Source organism: Mirounga angustirostris, unplaced genomic scaffold, assembly GCF_029215605.1.
Source record: "Mirounga angustirostris isolate CCGP_5_RB_7025 unplaced genomic scaffold, mMirAng1.0.hap1 SCAF_6, whole genome shotgun sequence".
NCBI classification, from domain to species: Eukaryota; Metazoa; Chordata; class Mammalia; order Carnivora; family Phocidae; genus Mirounga; species Mirounga angustirostris.
The window spans coordinates 130,068,750-130,091,587 of record NW_026991714.1 but is presented as its reverse complement, the minus strand read 5'-3'; the positions used below and the strand labels follow the sequence as shown (position 1 = coordinate 130,091,587).

The 22,838-nt window shown below is 36.0% G+C and overlaps 1 protein-coding gene across 2 annotated transcripts in view; it reads right to left on the bottom strand.

Annotated features, from left to right (window-relative positions):
* SLK (STE20 like kinase) overlaps positions 1-22,838 on the bottom strand; it is a 60,017-nt gene that overhangs the window by 33,004 nt on the left and 4,175 nt on the right. For both annotated transcript variants that reach the window (XM_045878769.2, XM_045878768.2), the window contains exons 2-4: positions 5,710-5,874; positions 3,948-3,996; positions 3,264-3,413 (exon numbers count right to left, since the gene is read on the bottom strand). In XM_045878769.2, the coding sequence (XP_045734725.1) occupies positions 3,264-3,413; positions 3,948-3,996; positions 5,710-5,874 (364 nt within the window). The remainder of the gene's footprint in view (positions 1-3,263; positions 3,414-3,947; positions 3,997-5,709; positions 5,875-22,838) is intronic.

Genomic DNA, 22,838 nt, shown 5'->3' with positions numbered 1-22,838 from the left:
AAAAAAGCCTTGAATATTATAAGAACGTATTAGAGAAAAGTCTAGTCAAATTATTGGTCCCTGAAGAAAAAAAATTCTTTGGCATCTAGGCAAATGAGCACATGACTTGAAAGAGAAAGAAAAGCAGATTATCATCAGACTTTTCAACAACAACACTTTATAACAGAAGAAAACAGAGTAACATATTTCAGATACTCAAGGAAAGAAATGTTAGCCAAGGATTTTCTATCCAGCAAAACTGACCTTCAAAGTATAAATATGGGTAGAACTGTTATCATTAGATAAGAACTCAGAGAGCCCCTCCAGAGTTATCTACCAGAGAATAAACTTCAGACAACCAACATGACCAAAGAGATAGCAACATAAGGACTAGTGGTGAGCATTAAATATAGAAAAGGGAACTAAAGTGAGTAATTATGGGATGTTCTAAATCTATCATCAATGTCCTTGAGAACCAGGACTCTCAGGATAGAAGGAGATACACATGTAATACCGAAGAGGTTAGGTTAAAAACAAAAACAAAAACAAACATCCTGAATTTGATTAGGAAATACATAGGAACTCATGAGAACCTAGCTCTGTCCTCTGGAAAGGCCTAGAATGATGGCCAATCCAGAAACTGTTAATCACTTCTAAATTCAGATGTAGTCTTGAAATACCATATCCTACTAAAAGAAACTAGGGCTTCTTAAAGAAATGGCTAAATTACAGGTTGGAGGCAGGAAATATATAAGATAAGCCTGAAACACCGCAACCTAATATATAGTAACAAAGAAGCTATCAAAGGTTACTAAAGTCATGTCAAAAGGATTAACATACCAACTTGAAGAGGCTCCCATTGATCAAAGATGGTATAATGTGAGCTTTAATAAGGATAAAAATTATAGATTTCAAATCTATAAAATTAAATTAAATTCATGAATTAATAATATTTTAAAAATACCGGTTACCAACTGAGGATGAGAGAGAACCAATTCATGGTCTTTAAAGCTACATAAATAAAAAGAAGGAATCAAGCATTTTTCCTCTCTTGTCCATTTGAACTATACTCCTGAGTAACCAAACAGTTGAAGGGAGGTGTCATCTTATATAATTATTCCTAATTTTACAATGATAAATAAAAATAATGAAATAATTGGCAAATAATTACATCAAAATTATAATCAAAAAAATAAATGAAAACAAAGTGATAGAATTCATTTTGCAACTCAAACCAAAGAACAGATCTAGGCATTAAGCATCAACAGCTGTAAACAAAAAAAACAAAAAAAAAAAAGGAAAAGGCAGACATGTGTCTCCCCAGTGAAAGGACACAAAACCACCTAAATATAGTCTGGCCAAAGAATCAAATTTGAGACTGATGAGGCCTTTGCATTTATCTGCAAATCTGAAGGAAATAAAATGATCATGAGTATGCAATTAGCAAAATGCAGGTTGAGGGAAACTCTACGGGTCCAACACCCAGGTCTCATAGTTCAGTGCTTCTCAATGTTTTTTTCATCATCATTCCCCAAGGAGCCTCTTTAGACATTTTTTCCTAATCCTCCCGTCCCCCATGAAATTTTAACACCACAGATATACTATCTGTTTGTGTACTGTGGGCCTTTGGAGGATTATTAAACACTGTAATATCTAAGACCTTTTTTGCCCCCTACGAACCAATTTTGGCCCCCATGAAAATGCATGCCATAAATAAAATGTAAAGAAAAGAAAGAAATGGGGGGAACCTATAAATTAAGAGACTTAGAAGAAAAATCAGGTTTTAAATATGGGAAAGTCTAAACTCTAAAGTCAAGAGATGAACACTGGATGATAGAGACATAAAGAAATGCAAGAAAAAAAAAAACTCAAAGAAGTGATCACTATAAAGGTCAGGATAAAGGTTACCTGTGGAGAAGAGAGGGACAGTGATTAAGATGGGACACATGGAAGAGCCGCTAGTTCTATTTCTTGACCTAGGGGGTAGTTACAAAGCTATCATCTACAAAGCTACGAAATCACTAAGCTACACAATTACTTGTGTGGTTTTCTATAACTATATTATTTCACAACAAAAAGGTTAAAATTTAGTATATCAAATTATACCTGTTTATTTTTTTTAAAGGTTTTATTTATTTATTTGTCAGAGAGAGAGAGCACAAGCAGGGGGAGCAGCAGGCAGAGGGAGAAGCAAGCTCCCTGCTGAGCAAGGAGCCCAATGAGGGACCCTATCCCAGAACCCTGGGATCATGACCTGAGCTGTGAAGGCAGACACTTAACTGACTGAGCCACCCAGGCATCCCAATTATACCTGTTTAGATGTCATGAAAAAAAATGAAATGATTATGATCAATGGTATCACAAGATGGCCTGTGAATATATTTTATCTTTTCATCCTTCCAAATTACAAAAATTTATTTATTTTTAAGATTTTATTCATTTATTTGTCAGAGAGAGAGCGTAAGCAGGGGAAGTGGCAGGCAGAGGGAGAAGCAGGCTCCCCAGTGAGCAAGGAGCCCGATGTGGGACTCGATCCCAGGACCCTGGGATCATGACCCTGGGATCAGACGCTTAACCGACTGGGACACCCAGGCGTCCCAACAAATTTAGACTTCATCACCAAATTTTTTTTAAAAATTCTTGTCTTGGATACACTTAAAGAGGACTGTATCTTCCATTTGTATGTGTACATTGGAAATTAATCAGTTTTCCATCTAAAATCTTTATCTATTTGCTCCTTATGAAGTTATCATTTATTTCCTCAGTATAAAAAACAAAATTAAAAATTCTAGTCCTTTATACTTATTTTAGACATCCTTTTCAGGCCCACTTTGTTAGTTTAGCCAGATACCATATTTATAAAATGGAGTATAAAACTAAACATGGGAAAAGAAAAGCACTAGACATGAGTTTTGGAAATGAAGATAAAACTAAGTTAGCTTTTTTATGTATTATCTCATTCTAAATGTATTACAAGTATTGAGTCTATATACAAAAATTTAGGAGTAAAAAGAATTAACCGGTCTTTCTAAAGCTTGTCTTTTTGAAAATGAAATCTATCCTTTCTTACCTTCTTTTTAAAGTGTCTTTATATTAGTTGCCTCTACTTGGGAATTCTGGGAGTTAATGAATTATTTATCCAAGGCAGTATTTTAAAAATTAACATGGAGTAATTTCTCCATGTTTTACACATTTGAGTCATAACAAAACAATATTAAGTCACATACATACAGGGGAAAATCTCAGCACAAATTCAAATGTTTTACTTAAGGGAAGAAACTTACCCAACTTAATATCTCCATCTAAGGTAAAAAGAATGTTGCCAGCCTTTAGATCTCTGTGGATTATTTTATTATCATGCAAGTAGTTCAAGGCCTCTAGAGTCTGTTTACAAACTACTTGTATTTGGGACTCAGTTAATGGTCTCTCGAGTTCTATAAGGAAAAGAGTAAACAAATATGCATTGTTATACTGTGAAAACACATCAGCAAGATGTATACCTTTATCATCAATGTCAAAGATCACATTTAGTGAATTATTTTAGAAGAACTAAATATCGACAAAGATTACTTTCTTCACATATTATTTTTTTTTAAGATTTTTATTTATTTATTTGAGAGAGAGAATGAGATAGAGAGCATGAGAGGGGGGAGGGTCAGAGGGAGAAGCAGACTCCCTGCTGAGCAGGGATCCCGTCGATCCCAGGACTCCAGGATCATGACCTGAGCCGAAGGCAGTCGCTTAACCAACTGAGCCACCCAGGCGCCCTCTTCACATATTATATTCAACATTTCATTTTAGAATTCTGTTACAATTATCTAAGAATATAAAATGTAATTAGGCTGATTTCTTAATTTATTGAGCTTCACCCAAGATACCTATTCAAGATATATATATAAGGTTAAATGTTTGAAATCCTTTGATTAAGTATAATTTAAGATACAAACAAAGAACAAAAACATGTTTACCAAGCATCACAGCATCCACTGCTCCACCTGCACAAAATTCAATGAGGATCTGCAAGCAAACAAAAAAAGCATGTGTCTAACATGACACTGAGTTTGAGTATTTTTTCTTCAATTTAGCAAAAAAGCTAAAGGAATCACTAGGCTATGGAAACAATATTATGCTGATATCCTTACGCCATAAAGATTTTCTGTCAAAAGAGTTAAGAGTCTTAATGATACACATTTTGAGAAAGCACAAAGAGAACACATTGTAGACATATGTGCATTTTTTAATCACCATTTTTAGTGTCCCTGCTTCTCTAAAATTACTAGGTACACAATTTTTATTGAGGACAGTATCACATATCCATTTCATCACCACCTAAAGATTTTATTGCACTCATTTTTAATGTAACTACTAGGATTTAAGTGACCAAATCTGTTTTTTAACTTTACTAATAGGAATAAATCCTCAAAACACTTAGACTTCTTTTAGTTAAAATACACACACCCCACACACAAAAGCTTCAGATCCTAGCTCAATTATCACATTCTGATGGATGCCCTCCCGGATCTCCCTGGGGCAAACCACCATGTACTTTTCCATCTTACCCCATCACAGCTGTAATTTTATATATATAATTCCTTGAAGTATTAATTATAGATAATTAATTCTACATCTCTCACTAGCCTGTCCCTCACAGATGTCCAACCTTTTATTTTGCAACAATTTCAAGTAAAGATCTTACCTGTTTACTGTCCAGGAGTTCACTTTCATTATAATCTCTGAGAACACTCTACTAGACCCCTGAACAACTATATTAGAGGACACCACACAAAAATAATTATTAAAAATTACTTGTCAAATTATATAGCTTGCTGCTTTTTTCCCCTTTGTATATACTCTATTTTTTATAGGTGCTTGTCAATTACAAATTATTTTCAAATTCATTATATCATTTGGAAAATAATTTGGAAGGTAGATCACTCATCTTATAGATGAGTAAACAGACTCAGAGGTTAACTGACTTATTCAAGCTCCTACCTAGTAGCACCAGGATCAAAAAATATAGGGCTTTCAATTTCCAAAGTATTACTTGCACTACACTACCTACTCTTCTCTCCTAACACTTCCATCATAACACTTTTCTTCAAGGAGAAAAACAAAAACTCCCATTTCAGGAAGGCGTCTTGGTTAAATTAGTGTCAGCAGAGAGCAAGTGACTGACCAGTTATAATAAATATGATTTTATCTCTATATGTATTTGTGCCTAATATTTTCTACAAATGAACAAAATTTATACATGCAGACTTAGCCACTCTATCATGCACCAAAGGTGAGTCTGATAATATAGAAGATAAATATTTAACATTTCTAGTAAGTATTCTATACTTTATTACATGATTTACAAAGAGTTTAGGGTAAGAAATTATAAACAATTTCTAAGAAAACAAAAGAAATTTCCAAAAAATTTTTAAGTAAATGCCTAAATTTAAATTACAAACAAGACCATTTAATTTCATAATTTAGGAAATTTAATATTCTTAACCAAGTTCTTCCATTTGGGTCCAATGTCAATCATGAAATACTGTAAAACTGGAAATACACATCGGAACATCTGTTGAAGCTAAGGATAATTATGTTGTTAATGACCCTCTCATCAGATAAATTCAAGTAACATAAGTAATTAAACAGAAGAAGTAACAGGTTTTCACAACTTAATAAACCTCTTTCAGACAATTAACTCATTTTGGCTCTTACAGATCAACAGAAAATAGTTACCCAAAGATTGTTCTCGTAATAGAAGGCATCCAGAAGTTTGACTATATTTGGGTGATCACAAGATGCTAATATATCAATCTCAACCATGTAATCTTCAAGTTCTTCTTCAGATTTTGTGTCAATCACCTTTGCAGCAGCTAAAACATTGGTCTCTTTATTCTGGGCCTAAAAATGAAAGCATCACAAGTGTCACACAATGCATACTTGATTTTTAAAATTTTATTTTCCATTTTTTTAAATAAACTTTATTTTTTTAGAGTAGTTTCAGGTTCACAACAAAGCTGAGCAGAAAGTACAGTGTTCTCATATGGTCCCAGCCCCTGCACATGCACAGCCTCTCCCACTATCAACATTCTGTACCTTAGTAGTATGCCTGCTACAACTGATGAATCTATAATGACACATCATCCCCAAAGACCATGGTTTTCATTAGGATTTACTCTTGGAGCTTACTCTATGGGTTTTGACAAATGTATGACATGTATCTACCGTTATATCATACAGAATAGTTTCACTGCCCTAAATATTCTCTATGCTCAGCCTATTCATCCCTCCCTTTTTCCTAAACCCTAGCAACCACTGATCTTGTTACTGCATCCATAGTTTAGCTTTTCCAGAACTCATATAACTGGAATCATACAGTATATAGCCTTTCCAGATTGGCTTCTTTCACTTAGTAACGTGCATTTAAGCTTCCTCCATGTTTTATCATGGTTTGATAGTTCATTTCTTTTTGGGACTGAAGTGTCCATCACATATAGATGTGCCACAGTTTATCCATTCATCTACTGAAGGCATCTTGGTTATTTCCAAGTTTTAGAAATTCTGAATAAAGCTGCTATAAACATCCATGTGTGGGTTTTTGTATAGATTTAAGTTTTCAACTTCTCTGGGTAAATACCAAGGAACACAATTACTAGATCATATGGTAAAAGTATGTTTAGTTTTGTAAGAAACTGCCAAACTGTCTTCCAAACTGCTATGCCATTTTGTATTCCCACCAGCAATGAATGAGAGTTCCTGTTGTTCCACATCCTCACATGCATTTCGTATTGTCAGTATGAATTTTTTTGTCATTCTAATAGGTGTATAGTGGTATCTCCTCTTTTAATTTGCCATTTTCTAATAACATATGATGTCAAGCATCTTTTCTTGTGCTTACTGGACACCTATATATCTTCTTTGGTATCTGTCCAGATATTTGGCTCATTTTTTAAATGAAATTGTTGATTTTCTAACTGCTGTGTTTTAAGAATTCTTCATATATTTTGAGTGACTGTCCTTTATCAGATATGTTTTGGCAAATATTTTCTCCCAATCAGTGGCTTCTCTTCTCATTCTCTTGACGTACTTATTCTTAAAAGATAGCCTAAACATATATATATTAACTAATAAATGCTATGCACTGTGGTAAGTGCTTTATATGCACATAGAATAGTGTTTCAAATTGCAGGCTCTACCGGGTCAGACTGTTAAGATTCAAACTGTAGTTCTACCACTTAATAACTGTGTTGCCTGGGGCAACTTACAAAATCTTTTAGTTTCCTCATAATAAGACATATTAGCATCTCACAAGTTTGTGAGAACTAAGATATTATTAGCTGAGTGAAAAAAATACATATAAATATTTAATAAAATGCTTGCCATAGACAGTAAAGATTCAGTAATATTAGATATAATTATTACTATTACTTAATCCTCACAACAACTACATGATATATTATTATCCTTAAAAGAGGATATACAAACTTGGAGAGGTTAAAAAGCTACCCCAAGGTCATGTAGTAAGAGACAGAATCAGGATTCAAATCCAGGTTTGTTTCCAAACCCCTTTCTTTATCTGAATCATTACCCTTTCCAGCTTTCCTACACTTCCATCAGTTATTATTTTTCTTTGCACTTAGTACTTTAACTTTTCCATTTTCTTTCTTTGGTAAATAACTTCTCATTTCCATTTATTATAAATGAAAGGCTTCCAAATACACTGTAGGAGCCAAGACCATTTGTTAAAAAGTTAAGAATCAGATCTTAAAAATACTAATTAGGTTTTTAAAAGACATTTCAATATTTTATGTTATCATCGTTTCAGCAAAACTGCATCTAATACCTTAAAAAAAGAAAAAATACCAAACTCTTAAAACCTAGTAAAAGTTTCAATAAATAAATTAATGTCCAAATTCCACTTTTAAGAATTTATCATAAGAAGAGGCACCTAGGTGGTGCAGTCAGTTAAGTCTCTGATTCTTGGTTTCAGCTCAGGTCATGATCTCAGGGTTGTGAGATTTAAGCCCTGCATCAGCTCCGAGCACAGTGTGGAGTCTACTTGAGATTCTCCCTCTCCCTTTGCCCCTCCCCCTGCTTGTGCTCTCTCTCTCTCTGAAATAAATAAAAAATCTTTAAAAAAAAAAAAACAATTTATCATGAGATAATTATACAAAATTAAAAATATGCATACACAAAATTATTCATCAAAGCATTATTTATAATAAGGAAAACTGAATGAACCTAAATATCCATTAGCAGGAACCTGCTTAAATAATCAGCACATTTCTACAATGGAAAATGATACAGCCATTAAAATCAATAACTAATCAATTAATATTTAAGATGGAACAGTAGCTGTAACACAACACTGAATGGAATAAAAGGCAACTTACTAAACACAAGAAGTATGTAATTTTACAAAAACCACACATCTACTTTCACACATGAAAAGCTGCATGAGAAGTATCTGGAAAGACATCATCACCCCTGAGAATAGTGGAATTTCAGGTACTTTTGACTTTTTCTGTATTTTTTGTATTGTTTGAATTTTTTAAATGAACTTATTTTTATAGAAGCAGTAAAGTACTAAAAAATATCAGCGTATGGGAGATTTCTTAGGGACCTATTATCTAACCTTGGAAGTGATGAAAAGAATAAACAAAGCAGGTATCAGCCTGTATACAGAATTTTCCTAAGTAGACTGTTATGTTTTACTTCCTTAAGAAAAAACAAAAGGGCGCCTGGGTGGCTCAGTTGGTTAAGCAACTGCCTTCGGCTCAGGTCATGATCCCGGAGTCCTGGGATCGAGTCCCGCGTCGGGCTCCCGGCTCAGCGGGGAGTCTGCCTCTCCCTCTGACCCTATTCCCTCTCATGCTGCTTCTCTCTCTCTCAAATAAATAAATAAATAAAATCTTAAAAAAAAAAAAAAAGAAAAAACAAAAGTAAAAAGTAATACTAATTACTAATTAAGTAATTAAGTAACTCTCATGTTTAGGGTTCAGAAAATATGTTTTGGATAAAAAGATAACTTTATACTGTTCATTGCTACCACTCCAGAAGAATATTCTGATCTACCACATTTTGTCAACTCTAGGATGCACTACTATTGGGGCACCTGGGTGGCTCAGTTGGTTAAAAGTCTGCCTCTGGCTTCAGTCATGATCCCAGGGTCCTGGGATGGAGACCCACGGCAGGTATCTGCTCAGCAGGGAGCCTGTTTCTCCCTCTCCCTCTACCTGCCGCTCCCCCTGCTAGTACTGTCTCTCTCTCTGTGTCAAATAAATAAAATTTTTTTAAAAAATGCATCATTTTATGTTCCACTCAGGAAGGAAAAATGCCAATTAAACTACAAGGTTTTATCATTTTGAATTCTTATGTTATATCTTATTTATTTTTTTAAAGATTTTATTTATTTGAAATAGAGAGAGAATGAGCGAGAGCACAAGCTGGGGGGGAGGGGAAGAAGGAGAGGGAGAAGCAGACTCCGCACTGAGCAGGGAGCCTGATGCACGGCTCCATCCCAGGACACCAGGATCATGACCTGGGCCAAAGGCAGACACTTAACAGACCGAGCCACTCAGCCCCATGTTATACCTTTTTAAAGAGCTCATTTGGACACATTTAGACAAGGATTGTTTAGACAACTATTACTGGACACATTTAGACAAGGATTGTTATTGTATATCTATTCTCCTTGTGCACAAATAAGAGGTTAAATACTTAAAAATTTGACTCTTCTGAATCACTTTTTCACTCAGAGTTACCTAATGTCTGTGTTTTTCCACAGGATATCATTCTCTGGCCATTAAAAGCTTTGGTAAAAGACTGCTTCTCTACGACCGTCACCAAGAGTTTCTTTGAAACGTATTTTCTTGATCTTAACCAAGGTGCTAAAAGATTTTTAGGTAACAACCAGGTCTCACATTCTTTCTTCAAAAGGTACTTAAATAGTTTATTGATTGAAACATCAAGGGGCTGAAACTATATGACACTAAGGATACACCTAAGTTCACAATGCACAGGCAATGACAGATATATCACAACTGCCCCCTCGGCCAACAATACTAAAACATCTATGGATAAAAGACATATCCCAATTTCAGAGATGTTAAAATGTAAAAACTGTCATAACTAGTGAAACATGGTATCAAGTCTGTCTCTCAAAGAAAGAGACTACAGTTGAGCCAACAATAATTAGAACCCACCCTCTCCTGAGTCAGAGGAAATAAGCCAGTGAAAGATAAAGCTATTCTCTCACCATTTTAATGTAACACTTTGGGAGGAAAAAGACCAGAGGAACTGTCCTTGAAGAGGAACACTATAAAATATGAGCCTTGGTAAGAGACCAAGTGGGGTTAAAAGTCATCCTGCTTCTGCATGCTTCTACTGATGTCCTTGGAGATTTTTAAGATATGTCATGTAAATGGATGACATAAAGGGGAAAAAATAATTAACACTAGATAATCTCTAAAGTACTTTACAGTGACAAACTCCATTATTCTAGTCCTCTGGATATAATGATTAAACCAACAACGGTACCATTTGGTTACTCTAAGTAATAAATAAAAGTTACATTAGAAAATATAATGCCGGGGCGCCTGGCTCAGTCATTAAGCGTCTGCCTTCAGCTCAGGTCATAATCCAAGGGTCCTGGGATTGAGCCCCACATGGGGCTCTCTGCTCAGCAGGAAGCCTGCTTCTCCCTCTCCCCTTCCCCCTGCTTGTATTCCCTCTCTCCCTGTGTGTCTCTCTGTGTCGAATAAATAAATAAAATCTTAAAAAAAAAAATATATATATATATATATATATATAGTGCCTTTTATATAATTGCTTGAAAATGACTTGATTACTCTTCAGGATCTGGTTCTAGAGAACTCTGAAAATCAAAACTGAAATAAATATTGGCAACTGTGTGAAAATATCCTTTGAACAAATATAAAATGTTAAAAAAGAAATAGCTTCATCTATCTACTACCTAAAAGCACGAAAATTCTTCACATAAAGATTTAATGAAATAACTAAACAAATGGAATAGTGAATATTGATTTAAAGAAGATATAACTTCTATTGATAAAGTTTTCAAAGATCAATCATGATCACCTAAAAATCAATGTTTTTTCTTTTTCTTTTTTCTTTTCTTAACGATTTCATTTATTTATTTGACACACAGAGAGAGAGAGCACAAGCAGGGGGAGTGGCAGAGGGAAAGGGAGAAGCAGGCTCCCTGCCAAGCAGAGAGCCCGATGTGGGGCTGGATCCCAGGACCCTGGGATCACGACCAGAGCCAAAGGCAGACACTTAACCGACGAGCCACCCAGGCACCCTTCAATGTTTTTATTCTCATGAATCATGAATAGAGTGTGGCCACATTACTACAGGGAAACATAACTTATCTGAGTTTCCTGAACTGGTTTCATGTTCTAAAAGAAAAACTATATCCTCTTATATTACTCTTGTTTTAACAGTTTATTTCCTGGGTGGTGAGAATATGAGTAATTTTTAAATCTTTATTTTCTTCCTACATTTCTATATTTTCTAAGACTAGACTATAGACTAAGACTAAGACTATATTTCTAAGAAATATATTTTAATAAAATTGTGAGCTGGAAATTGAAACACCAGCACAGAAAATATAGATGACTTCTTTAGTACCGGAGAGATGTTAGTTAATCAAAATGGGAAGGCCAAAGGAAAAAAAAAAAAGATAAATACAGAAAGAATCTAAAAGACAAAGAATAAAAAGAGAAAGAGAAGAATTCAACCACTTTGATAATCACTGAGATTGATTCTACTGATTTGGATGATTTGAACGAAAAGGTTGAGAACTCAAAGGTATTCCTCCTACCACCAAGACAAGAGATAAGACCCTAACTGTCCAGTGCATAAGGACATGCAACCATAACAAAATATAAAAACTAAACAATCCAAATCACAGTTAATGTTAATCAACTACCTACAGACATTGGTCAGAGCTGTAGAAACACAAACACAGCACTCCACAAAAATCTGTACATGCAGTATACAAATCTACTAAAGTGTGTTCAAGAGTTGATCTGCTAAAATTAATTCATTCTTTCAATACTTATTGAGTGCCTTTTATGTCAGACACTGTTCCAGATGCTGACAATGTAAAGAATATACAAAATCTCTCTGCCCTCATGGCACTTAAATTGTGGGGAGAGGACAGTCAATAGGCAAATAAAGAGTATATTAGTAATTAGTACTATGGAAAAAATAAGGTAATAAGATGAGGAGATAGTCGAGCGGGCACAGGAAAGAGGTTACAATTCAAATAGGGTAGTTAAGTTAGACCTCACTAAGAAGGTGATATTTGAGCATATCGATATTAATGTGATTATGTTTTTTGAGCTATGTAAACTGGAAATTTTAGTATTTTGCAAAGGCTATAAAAATCCCAAGTTCTTTCAAGTATGCTAGTCTATATAATAATATCCACTAAGCTATTAGATGTTTTTAATTGAGCAATTACCTTGCACCAAACACTGTTCTCTGCACTCTCCATTTATTATTTAATCTTTGTACCAGAAAAGGCCCAGCTACAGAAAGAAATCAATGTATTTTAACAGAACTCAATATCATTATTAACTATGTTGGTATGTAGGTAACTAAAAAGATAAAGAACATGAGAGACAAGGGAGGTAACAAGTGCAGGGAGAAGCTACCACCCATAGGACCAGAGGAGCCAAGGTAAAAGACTGGAATTATTAAAACCTCAAGGCTTGCAGGGAAGGTTCTACACCACTGAAACTCAGATCCCTAAGGAAAGAGTGCTGCTTGGCTGGTGCCAACATCTCTGATTTTGGAAGAGGGGGTCCTGTTGAACTTGGGTGTCTTTAAAGGAGGAGCGGACTGGCCAAATATAGCCGGTGTTATGAAAGGCACTGATGAGGCCAGCTCTTGAGTACTAGAAAACTACAAACTGGATTCAACTGCTGCCTCAGAGAGAAACCACTGTTGCTGGGGTGAAGAACTCCCCTAGGATGGTGGTCACACTAACACAAAAGCAGAGAGACAAGGAGCCCACAGGCGACAAAGAGAAAGTCTGTGCAAGCCCCTTCTTCCTCCTCCTCCCTGCAGCCTCCCTCTAGCGCCCTGTATATGTGAAACCTAAAAGTGAGCAGCTGACAAGGCAGAAATGTGGTTTGCAAAATCTTAGAACAGCATTATAAAGCAAAGCAGAGAAGGGTGTGTTTGGAGCTGAAAGACAGTAACTTAATAGTTGTTGGCATAATCCTTCTAAAACTGACGAGGATAACAGATGAGAGAAGGAACGAACAGAGTAGTATGAAGTATTTGGGTAAAAAATACCCAGAGTTCCAAAGAGCTGTCAAGTGACAAGAAAGGGAACAGCACTGAAGGAAGCATATACTTTTAGACTATTGACACTGCTGTTACCTGTTTCCGTGATCTCTTCAGAGTCCTAATAAGATTTTGGCAGGAACAAGTGTCAGAATTAGAGTAAAATTACTAAACATGACTTAGTAAAGATATGCAGTTGATTTTCATTATTTGTGGTAGTTATGTTCTATAAAGTCACTGCAAACACTGAATTAGCAAATACTGACCCACTGCCCCTAGAGAAACATGTACACAAACATATATATCTCATATAGATTATAATCCTGTATCCTAAACACAACTCATTCTGGTAGATTCTATCCTTTTTATTGTACAAAAGAGAAAATGAGGTTCAAACGTATTACGTGCCTTACTTGAGGCTGCCCCAAAGTAGGTACCAGAGTTTGGGATTCAAATCCTATCCAACTGGTACCAAAGCCAGACTTTTACACTACACTGCACTGCCCTCTACTGTCTCCCATCTTCCAGTCAAGTCCGTGTGAGGGCTGAAAGAAGACAGAGCGTCAGTTTGTTCCATCTCAGCTGGGAACGTGCAGGTCTAGGGACTCAATTTCCCCAACTCTGCACATATATGCAAATGAATGAAAGCACGGAGTACAGACTTTAGAGCCACAAATAAATTTTAACAAGTAGACAAATTCACAAATACAGAATCTGCAAATAATGAGGACTGTACACGCTCTTTCTAAAGTTTCTACAAAATATTACAGAAATCCTTTCTTAAAAAATCATTTTCATATTTTCTCAATTCTGCAGAAGTAAAAGGAATATACTTTATATTCTCTTTATATTCCAAAACACTATTTTATTTATAGTGTTCTGGTTACTCATTCAAAACTTAGTCATTGATCAGTCAAGATAACCACCAACAAAATTATGTCAATAATGAGTTAACATTGGCTAAATCTGCACTTTCCAAAATGTTTTACCAATTATCAGATCACACAGTCCTCCCACTTACTTCAAGGACTTGCTGACTCTGAGGAGCACGAATAAACTAAAACATAATTGACAACTGTGTGATAGATAAGCTGATGGAATTTGCACAGATCCCACAGTTGAAAAGATGGAAAACTAGAACACAAAAAGACAATTACAAAAAAATATTTAAAAGACAAAGATGTACTACTTCTGAAGAGTCATTCAAGAAAAATAAAGGTGTTTAGATGGTAAAGAAGATCATTTCCACACAAATATTCTCAACACTAAAATTATAAAGGACCAAAATGCACAACTGTTAAGAAACTCACCATGAATTTTACAAGGAAAGAAAAAAAAAAGCCAGCATGTTAAAGTTATTTTTATAGTTCAAAGTTTCAGCTACCTCTTTAAAACATAAAGGTATATGTGCTAGGAATTTGGACTTCATGTGGTATCGAATACAAAGCATAATATTTAATAAATGCCAAATAACTTTAACAGTATAATACAGAAATAGTCACCTGCCTGAAAGGAGACTCTCTCCTTTCATAGAAAAAGAGAGAAAAAAAATGAATGAGTATATGGAGAGAAAAAAAATGTGAAAAGGAGAATTGTTAAGTGAAATAACAGTGCAGAGTATTTAAAAATATGACCCAGAATATGGGGTCATACTTTTTGTGACATTTGTGACAACATAGATGGACCCTGAAGGCATTATGCTAAGTGAAATAAGTCAGACAGATAAAGACAAATACCGTATGATCTCACTTACATGCAGAATCTAAAAACAAAAACAAAAAACCAAGCTCATAGATACAGACAATAGACTCTGGTGATTGCCAGAGGCAGGGGGTAAGGGGTGGGAAAAATGGGTGAAGGAGGTCAAAAGTACCAAACTACCAGTGATGGAATATACTGCATGGTGACTATAGTTAACAATGCTGTACTGCATATTTATTTATTTATTTTAAAGATTTTATTTACTTACTTGACAAAGAGAGAGAGCACAAGCATGGGGAACAGCAGACGGAGAGGAAAAAGCAGGCTCCCTGCCGAGTAGGGAGCCCGACTCAGGGCCTGATCCCAGGAGAACCAGAACCGAAGGCAGACGCTTAACTAACTGAGCCAACCAGGTGCCCCTGTACTGCGTATTTAAAAGTTGCTAAGAGACTAGATCTTAAAAGTTCTCATCACAAGAAAAAAAAATTTTTTTGTAACTATGTAAGGTAACAAATGTTAACTAGACTTACTGTGATCACTTTACAATATATACACATATGGAATAATTGTGTTGTACACCTGAAACTAATATAATGTTATATGTCAATTATATCTCAATTTAAAATTGTTAATACAAGTATGACCCCTTACTTTATTTTGAAATATTCAAACCTACAGAGAAAGTGAATGAACTGAACAGTGAACGCTCATATACCTATACCCCTCACCTGTCACCAGTTATTAACATTTTGTCACATCTGATACTCTCGCTCTCATATACACACACAAGCATACATACACGTATATTTTACATATAGATATGTACACACAAACATACACATACGGGCATTTCCTTTTTATTATACCATTTGGAAAGTAAACTGCACTTCAATTCCCAAAACTTCAGCATGTGTCCACCAAGAACAAAGATACTCTCAACAAACCACAATTATCATGCCCAAAGAATTTAACATTGATATATCTAATATGTACTCCATATTCAAATGTCTTCAAATGTCTTTTTTTTTTTTTAAGATTTATTTATATTAAAGAGAGAGAGAAAGAGTGAGAGCACGCATGAGGGGTAGGGCAGAGGGAGAGAATCTTTCAAACAGACTCCCCACTGAGCAGGGAGACCAATAACAGGGGGCTTGACCCCACGACCCATGAGATTATGACCTGAGCCGAAACCAAGAGTCGGATGCTCAACTGACTGAGAAACCCAAGTGTCCCTCTTCAAATGTCTTTTAAAAATCCTTTATTGTTTACATTTTTTAAAAGATTTTATTTATTTGAGAGAGATTGTGATTGAGAGAGAGATTTATTTGAGAGAGATTATTTATGGAGTGAGCAAGAGCGAGAGCACGAATGGGGCAGAGGGAGAAGCAGAATCCCCTGCTGAGCAGGGAGCCCAACAGGGCTAGATCCCAGGACCCTGGGATTGTGACCTGGGCAGAAGCCAAGCACTTAACCAACTGATCCACCCAGGCACCCCTACTGCTTATTTAAAAGCCCAAAACATTTATCTATAGAATGTCCCATTATCTGGATTTGTCTTTATATTAGATTCAAGTTAACTATTTTTGACAAGAATACTACATTAGGTGATTATATATTTCCCATCGAATTACATCAGAAAACACATAATGACAGTTCATCCTATTACTGGTGATTAACCTTATTTGATCACTTAAGACAGTACCCACCAGACCTCTCTACTGTAAAAAGTACCCTTATAGGGTGATACTTTCAAACCATGTAAATAAATCCTGTTCCTCCAAAACTTTTCACACAATGATCTTAGCATCTATCAATAATCTTTGCCTGAATTATTATCGTATGGTTGCAAAATAGTGGTTTTTCTAATTTTATCAATCTATATGTATTAACTACCATTCTTCTATTAAGTTACTATTTTGTCACTGATACTTTTGTTCAAACTATCCTTAATCTTTGGCCTGTCCCCATTAGTTTTTGAGCATGTCCTTGCTTTCTGGCATATTCCAGACTCTTTTGGGAAAAAAAGGACTATTGAAAGGCTTTCACTTTTCAATTTTATCATTTCTGTACTTTCCTACCCTAGACCTGGATGAGCCATTTCAATGTGCTCTGGTTCTTTTTAGTGGGGAATGGGATTTAGAAGCCAAGAACTGGGAATACTAGTGATAGTATAATTATTTGTAGGCCATTTCAGAGAGAATGGAAATGTGTGTGTGTGTATTTACTATCTGAATAACTGAAACTGCTAATTCAAAAATCAACATCACAGAGTTCTTTCTCATCTTTTCCCTATTCCAACTTTCTAACTCCTTTCTCCCAGAACTTCAACCCTAGTTTCTAAAACATCAATATATCATCTCATTTGCTCCATCCTATACTATATATACAAAGGTAGTTTCAAAATTATATTAATATAACTACTAGTAACAAACCTATTTAAACAAGAATTCTTTCCCATTTGGGAAAAAGAACTGGTGGGGAAGACTTTCATTTTTTAATCTTATCATTTTTGTACTGCTCAAATATCTAACCATATTAATATCCCCTTGAGTTTTTTAAAAAACTGCTAACAAGGGCACCCAGGTGGCTCAGTCGGTTAAGTGGCTGCCTTTGGCTCAGGTCATGATCCCAGAGTCCCGGGATCGAGCCCCACGCTGGGCTCTCTGCTCAGCAGGGAGCTACTTCTCCCCCTCCCTCTGCCTCTGCCTGCAGCTCCCCCTGCTTGTGCTCTCTCTCTCTGTCAAATCAATAAATAAAATCTTTTAAAAAATAAAATAAAATAAAAAATAAAAAACTGCTAACAACGTTATCTACATGGTAAAATTATTTTTATATATTCTTTATACTTTGCTCTATTTTCAAAACAATAGCATTTAAATTTCTGGAAATGATAAACTATACATTTTGGTTTTTTGGGTAGAAATAAAGCCTCATATCAATCCAAACAGAAAATTAAATTCCAGATGAATTAGAATTCCTTATAACTGAACTATTAAAAAGTCAAAAAGAATGTATAAATATTTAACTAATTTCTGGGTAGGGAAGGTTTATCTAAGCATGAAAGCAAAGAAAAAACAACAACAAAGTAACTCATTGACAGATTTTGCAGAATAAAGAATACTGTATGTCTTTTTATCAGAAAAACAACATAAACTAATAAGGTAACTATAAACTAACTGCAGCATCTATGATAAAGTGTTCATTTCCATAGTACATAAAAAGTACTTTCAGGGGTGCCTGGGTGGCTCAGTCGGTTAAGTGTCTGCTTTCAGCTCAAGTCATGATCCCGGGGTCCTGGAATCAAGCCAAGTCAGGCTCCCTGCTCAGTGGGAAGTCTGCTTGTCCCTCTCCCTCTGCCTCTCCCCCCACAAGTGCTCCTCCCTCTCTCAAATAAATAAACCTTTAAAAACATAATAATAAAGTATGCTCAAATCAACAACACTCTATTAGAATATGGATAATTAGATTATTTTTTAAAATGTGTAATCTCTCTAGAAATCAAAGAAATGTAAAATGAAATAAACTGGGTGCCTGGGTGGCTCAGTTGGTTAAGCAACTGCCTTCGGCTCAGGTCATGATCCTGGAGTCCTGGGATCGAGTCCCGCATCGGGCTCCCTGCTCCGCAGGGAGCCTGCTTCTCCCTCTGACCCTCCCCCCTCTCGTGTGCTCTCTGTCTCTCTCATTCTGTCTCAGACAAATAAATAAAATCTTTAAAAAAATAAAATAAAATAAAATAAAATAAAATGAAATAAACTGATACTTTTGCCCATTGAAAAAGCAAATACCTTTTTTTAAAGGATAAGAACTAACACTGAGGGGCGCCTGGGTGGCTCAGTTGGTTAAGCGACTGCCTTCGGCTCAGGTCATGATCCTGGAGTCCCGGGATCGAGTCCCGCATCGGGCTCCCTGCTCAGCGGGGAGTCTGCTTCTCCCTCTGACCCTCCTCCCTCTCATGCTCTCTTTCATTCTCTCTCTCTCAAATAAATAATAAAATTAAAAAAATCTTAAAAAAAAGAAAAAAACTAACACTGAATTCAGGTTAAGGAACAAAGGCACAGATATAGACCACTGTTGGGTTGTCTTAACAGGTAGAACTCATGTACAGATATAAAAGTACATATAAAAATAATCTGGAAACATATACATAAAACTGATAATAATAGGTACAACTACGGATATAAAAGAAGGAAAAGTAATTGGAGTAATGGTCAAGAAGACTAACTTTATTTCTAGTAAGTTAATTTTTACAATAAATATTCTTTAATTATTTGTATAATTAAAAATTGAAAAATAAATTTGCACAACCTTTCCAGGGTAATTTCACAGTACGCATTAATAAATGATCTTTATTTTGTCCTAACAATTCTACTTTTAGGAATCTGTCCTATAGAAATAATATATACCATGTATATGAACATTTGATATATGATGGAGGCACTGCAAAAGCAGTAAGGAAAGGATGGTCTTTTCAGTAAATGGTGCCAGGATAACTGGGTATCTATACAGAAGAAATGAAACTGTTGAGCAAAAGAAGGTAGACACAAAAGAACACATATATGATTACATTTATATGAAGCTCAAAACACACCAATAACTTGTAGTAGTCTAGGTAAGAGGTAATGGCAATTTTGACTAGTATTGCGACAGTGAAGAAATATTTAATAGGTAGAATTAACAGGCCTTGGTAATTACACTGGGTTTTGTGGGTAAGGAAGCAGAAGGTGTTAAGAATGACCTCCAGGTCTCTGGCCTATGTAACTGGTAGACAGAGATGTCAATTACTGAATGAAGAACGTAAGAGAAGCAAATATGAGGCTGACATCAAGAGATCAATTAGTTCGTGTTTTGGACTTGTTGTTTAAGAAAACTGTGAGATATCCAAGTGGAAATCTCTAATAGATACTTAGATGCATGCGTCTGGAATTCAAAAGGGAGGTCTTGGAGTAGAGACATAAATTGCATTTAGACTGTAATTGAAGCCATGGGAGAAGATGGACTCTTATTGGAAAAGAAAAAGAAAACAGGGCCTACACCCAAGTCCTGTGGAATCCAACACTTAAAAGTCAAAAAAGGAAGAAAAGCCAGCAAAAGTCTGAGGAGTGGACACAGAAATGGGAAAAATATCAAGAGTGTGGTGATCTAAAAACTAAAAGATGAGCTTTTTAAAGAAAAGGATTGGTCAAATGTATCAAATGCTCCTGAGAATATAAGTATGGTGTAAGTATCCACTGAATTTAGAAACATGGGAAATCCTGAGGCCACAGCAAGAACAACTGCCTAGGAGGTTGGTCCAAATAAATAATACATAAAAATGTCACAGAACCAAAGGATACCGGTTTGGGGATTGAAAGGACTAACCAAGAGGCCAGCAAAATGAAAAGCACAGGGAAAACTTGTATCAAAGTTCATCACCATGAAAAGGGAGGGGATTAAAAGAAATCTTAAAAGCTATGAAAAGAAAAAGATCACAAAGAATCACAAAACAAAATGGCATGGGGCTTTTTTTTACTTACCATTTTATTTATTTCTTTGTCAGAAAGAGAGAGAGAGAGAGAGAGCACAAGCAGGGGGAGGGGCAGAGGACGAGGGAGAAGCAGGCTCCCCACTGAGCAGGGAGCCCGATGCCGGACTCAATCCCAGGACCCCAGGATCATGACCTGAGCTGAAGGCAGACGCTTAACTGACTGAGCCACCCAGGCTCCCGGCATGGGACTCTTAATAGCAACACTTGAAGATAAAAGGCAATGAATGGGAAAAGTCTATAAAATTCACAAAAAAACTTATTTTTTAAATATTTTATTTATTTGAGACAGAGAGAGAGCACGAATGTACAAGCAGGGAGGAGGGTCAGAGGGAGAGGGAGAAGCAGACTCTCCACTGAGCAGGAAGCCCGATGTGGGGTTCGACTCCAGGACCCTGAGATCATGACCTGAGCCAAAGGCAGACGCTTAACCGACTGAGCCACCCAGGCGCCCCAGAAAAACTTATCTTTGAACTAGAATTCTATAACCAAACTATACATCAAATATGACATTATAATAAAGATATATTCAGACAGGCAATGTACCTTCCATGGATCCTTTCTCAGAAGACTTACTGAAAACTGTATACAACCAAAACAAGTTGGAAACTCCAACAGGAAACACAAAGCATTTAAGACACTCTTGAAGTGCCTGGGTGGCTCGGTAGGTTGTGTCTGACTCTTGATTTCAGCTCAGGTCGTATCTCAGTGCTGTGAGTTGGGGCTATGTCAGGCTCTGTGCTCAGTGGGGAGTCTACTTGAGATTCTCTCCCTCTCCCTCTGCCCCTCCCCGTACTCATGCTCTGTCTCTTGTCCTCTTTCTCTCTCTCCGCCCCCCCAAATAAATAAATCTTAAAAAAAAAAGGGGGGGGGGCTCCTGGGGGGCTCAGTCGTTAAGCGTCTGCCTTCAGCTCAGGTCATGATCCCAGCATCCTGGGATCGAGCCCAGCATCAGGTACCCTGCTCCGCGGGAAGCCTGTTTCTCCCTCTCCCACTCCCCCTGCTTGTGTTCCCTCTCTCACTGTGTCTCTCTCTGTCAAATAAATAAATAAAATCTTCAAAAAAAATTAAAAAAAAAAAAAAAAGACACTCTAGAAGCAGTTTGAACTCCCAAGACTTCTAGGGAGAAAAATTATAATCCATTATTGAGAAATACTAAAAAAGGCCTAGAGGTAAAACATATGCATAAATAGGAAGACTCAGTATCAGAGGTGTTAATTTTTTCAAAACTGATTTATAAATTTAATAAAATCCCTCCAAAAAAACACAGCAGGGTTTTGTGGAACTTAAGCCAATTCTACAATGTACACGCAAGCACAATAAGCCAAGGATATACTAGATACTGTTAATGAAGAACATGGGGAAGCTGTACTCTAGCAGAGATTTATTTTAAGGCTTTCCTAATTAAGACAGTTAAAAAAATGGTACAGGAACAGAAACACATCAATGGAAAAAAGAAATCAAGATCACAAAAACAGGTATGTTATATAATAGACAGGGCCCTGTAACGCAGTGAGAAAAAAGTTTACCCCCGATGATGGGTTCTGGGATAATCAGGCATTCGGATGAGGAAAAAAATGAAATTAGACCCTTACCTCAAACCATTTACAAAAACCTATTCTAGGTGGATTAGAAACCTAACTTAAAGGCAAAATCATAAAGACTTTAGAAGATAATACCAGGCATTATCTTCATCTCAGGTTAGGAAATAATTTCTTAAAACACAATACAAAAAGTATTAACTGAAAGGAAGAAACTGACAAATTGCACCACATTAAAATCAAGAACTTCCTGTTCATAGAGAGACACCATAAAGAAAATAAAAAGACAAGTCACAGAATGAGAATATATTTAGTAAATGGTTAAAATCCAGAATACACTACAAATAAACAAGAAAAGGACATCCAATAGGAACATGAATAAAAAACTTGAACACAAAAGAGGAAATCCATTACCAAAAAAACTGATAAAAAGAATTACTTAGCAGTCAGAGAAAGATGAATTAAAACCATAATGAAAGGGCGCCTGGGTGGCTCAGTTGGTTAAGCGACTGCCTTCAGCTCAGGTCATGATCCTGGAGTCCCTGAATCGAGTCCCGCATCGGGCTCCCTGCTCAGCAGGGGGTCTGCTTCTCCCTCTGCCCTCTTCCTTCTCGTGCTCTCTGTCTCTCATTCTCTCTCTCTCAAATAAATAAATAAAATCTTAAAAAAAAAAAAAAACCATAATGAAAAACGTAACATAAGATTGTCAAAAATTAAAAATTCTGACAATACCAAATGTTTGTTGAAAAAAAGATGCAGAGCAAGGAAATTCTCATACACCT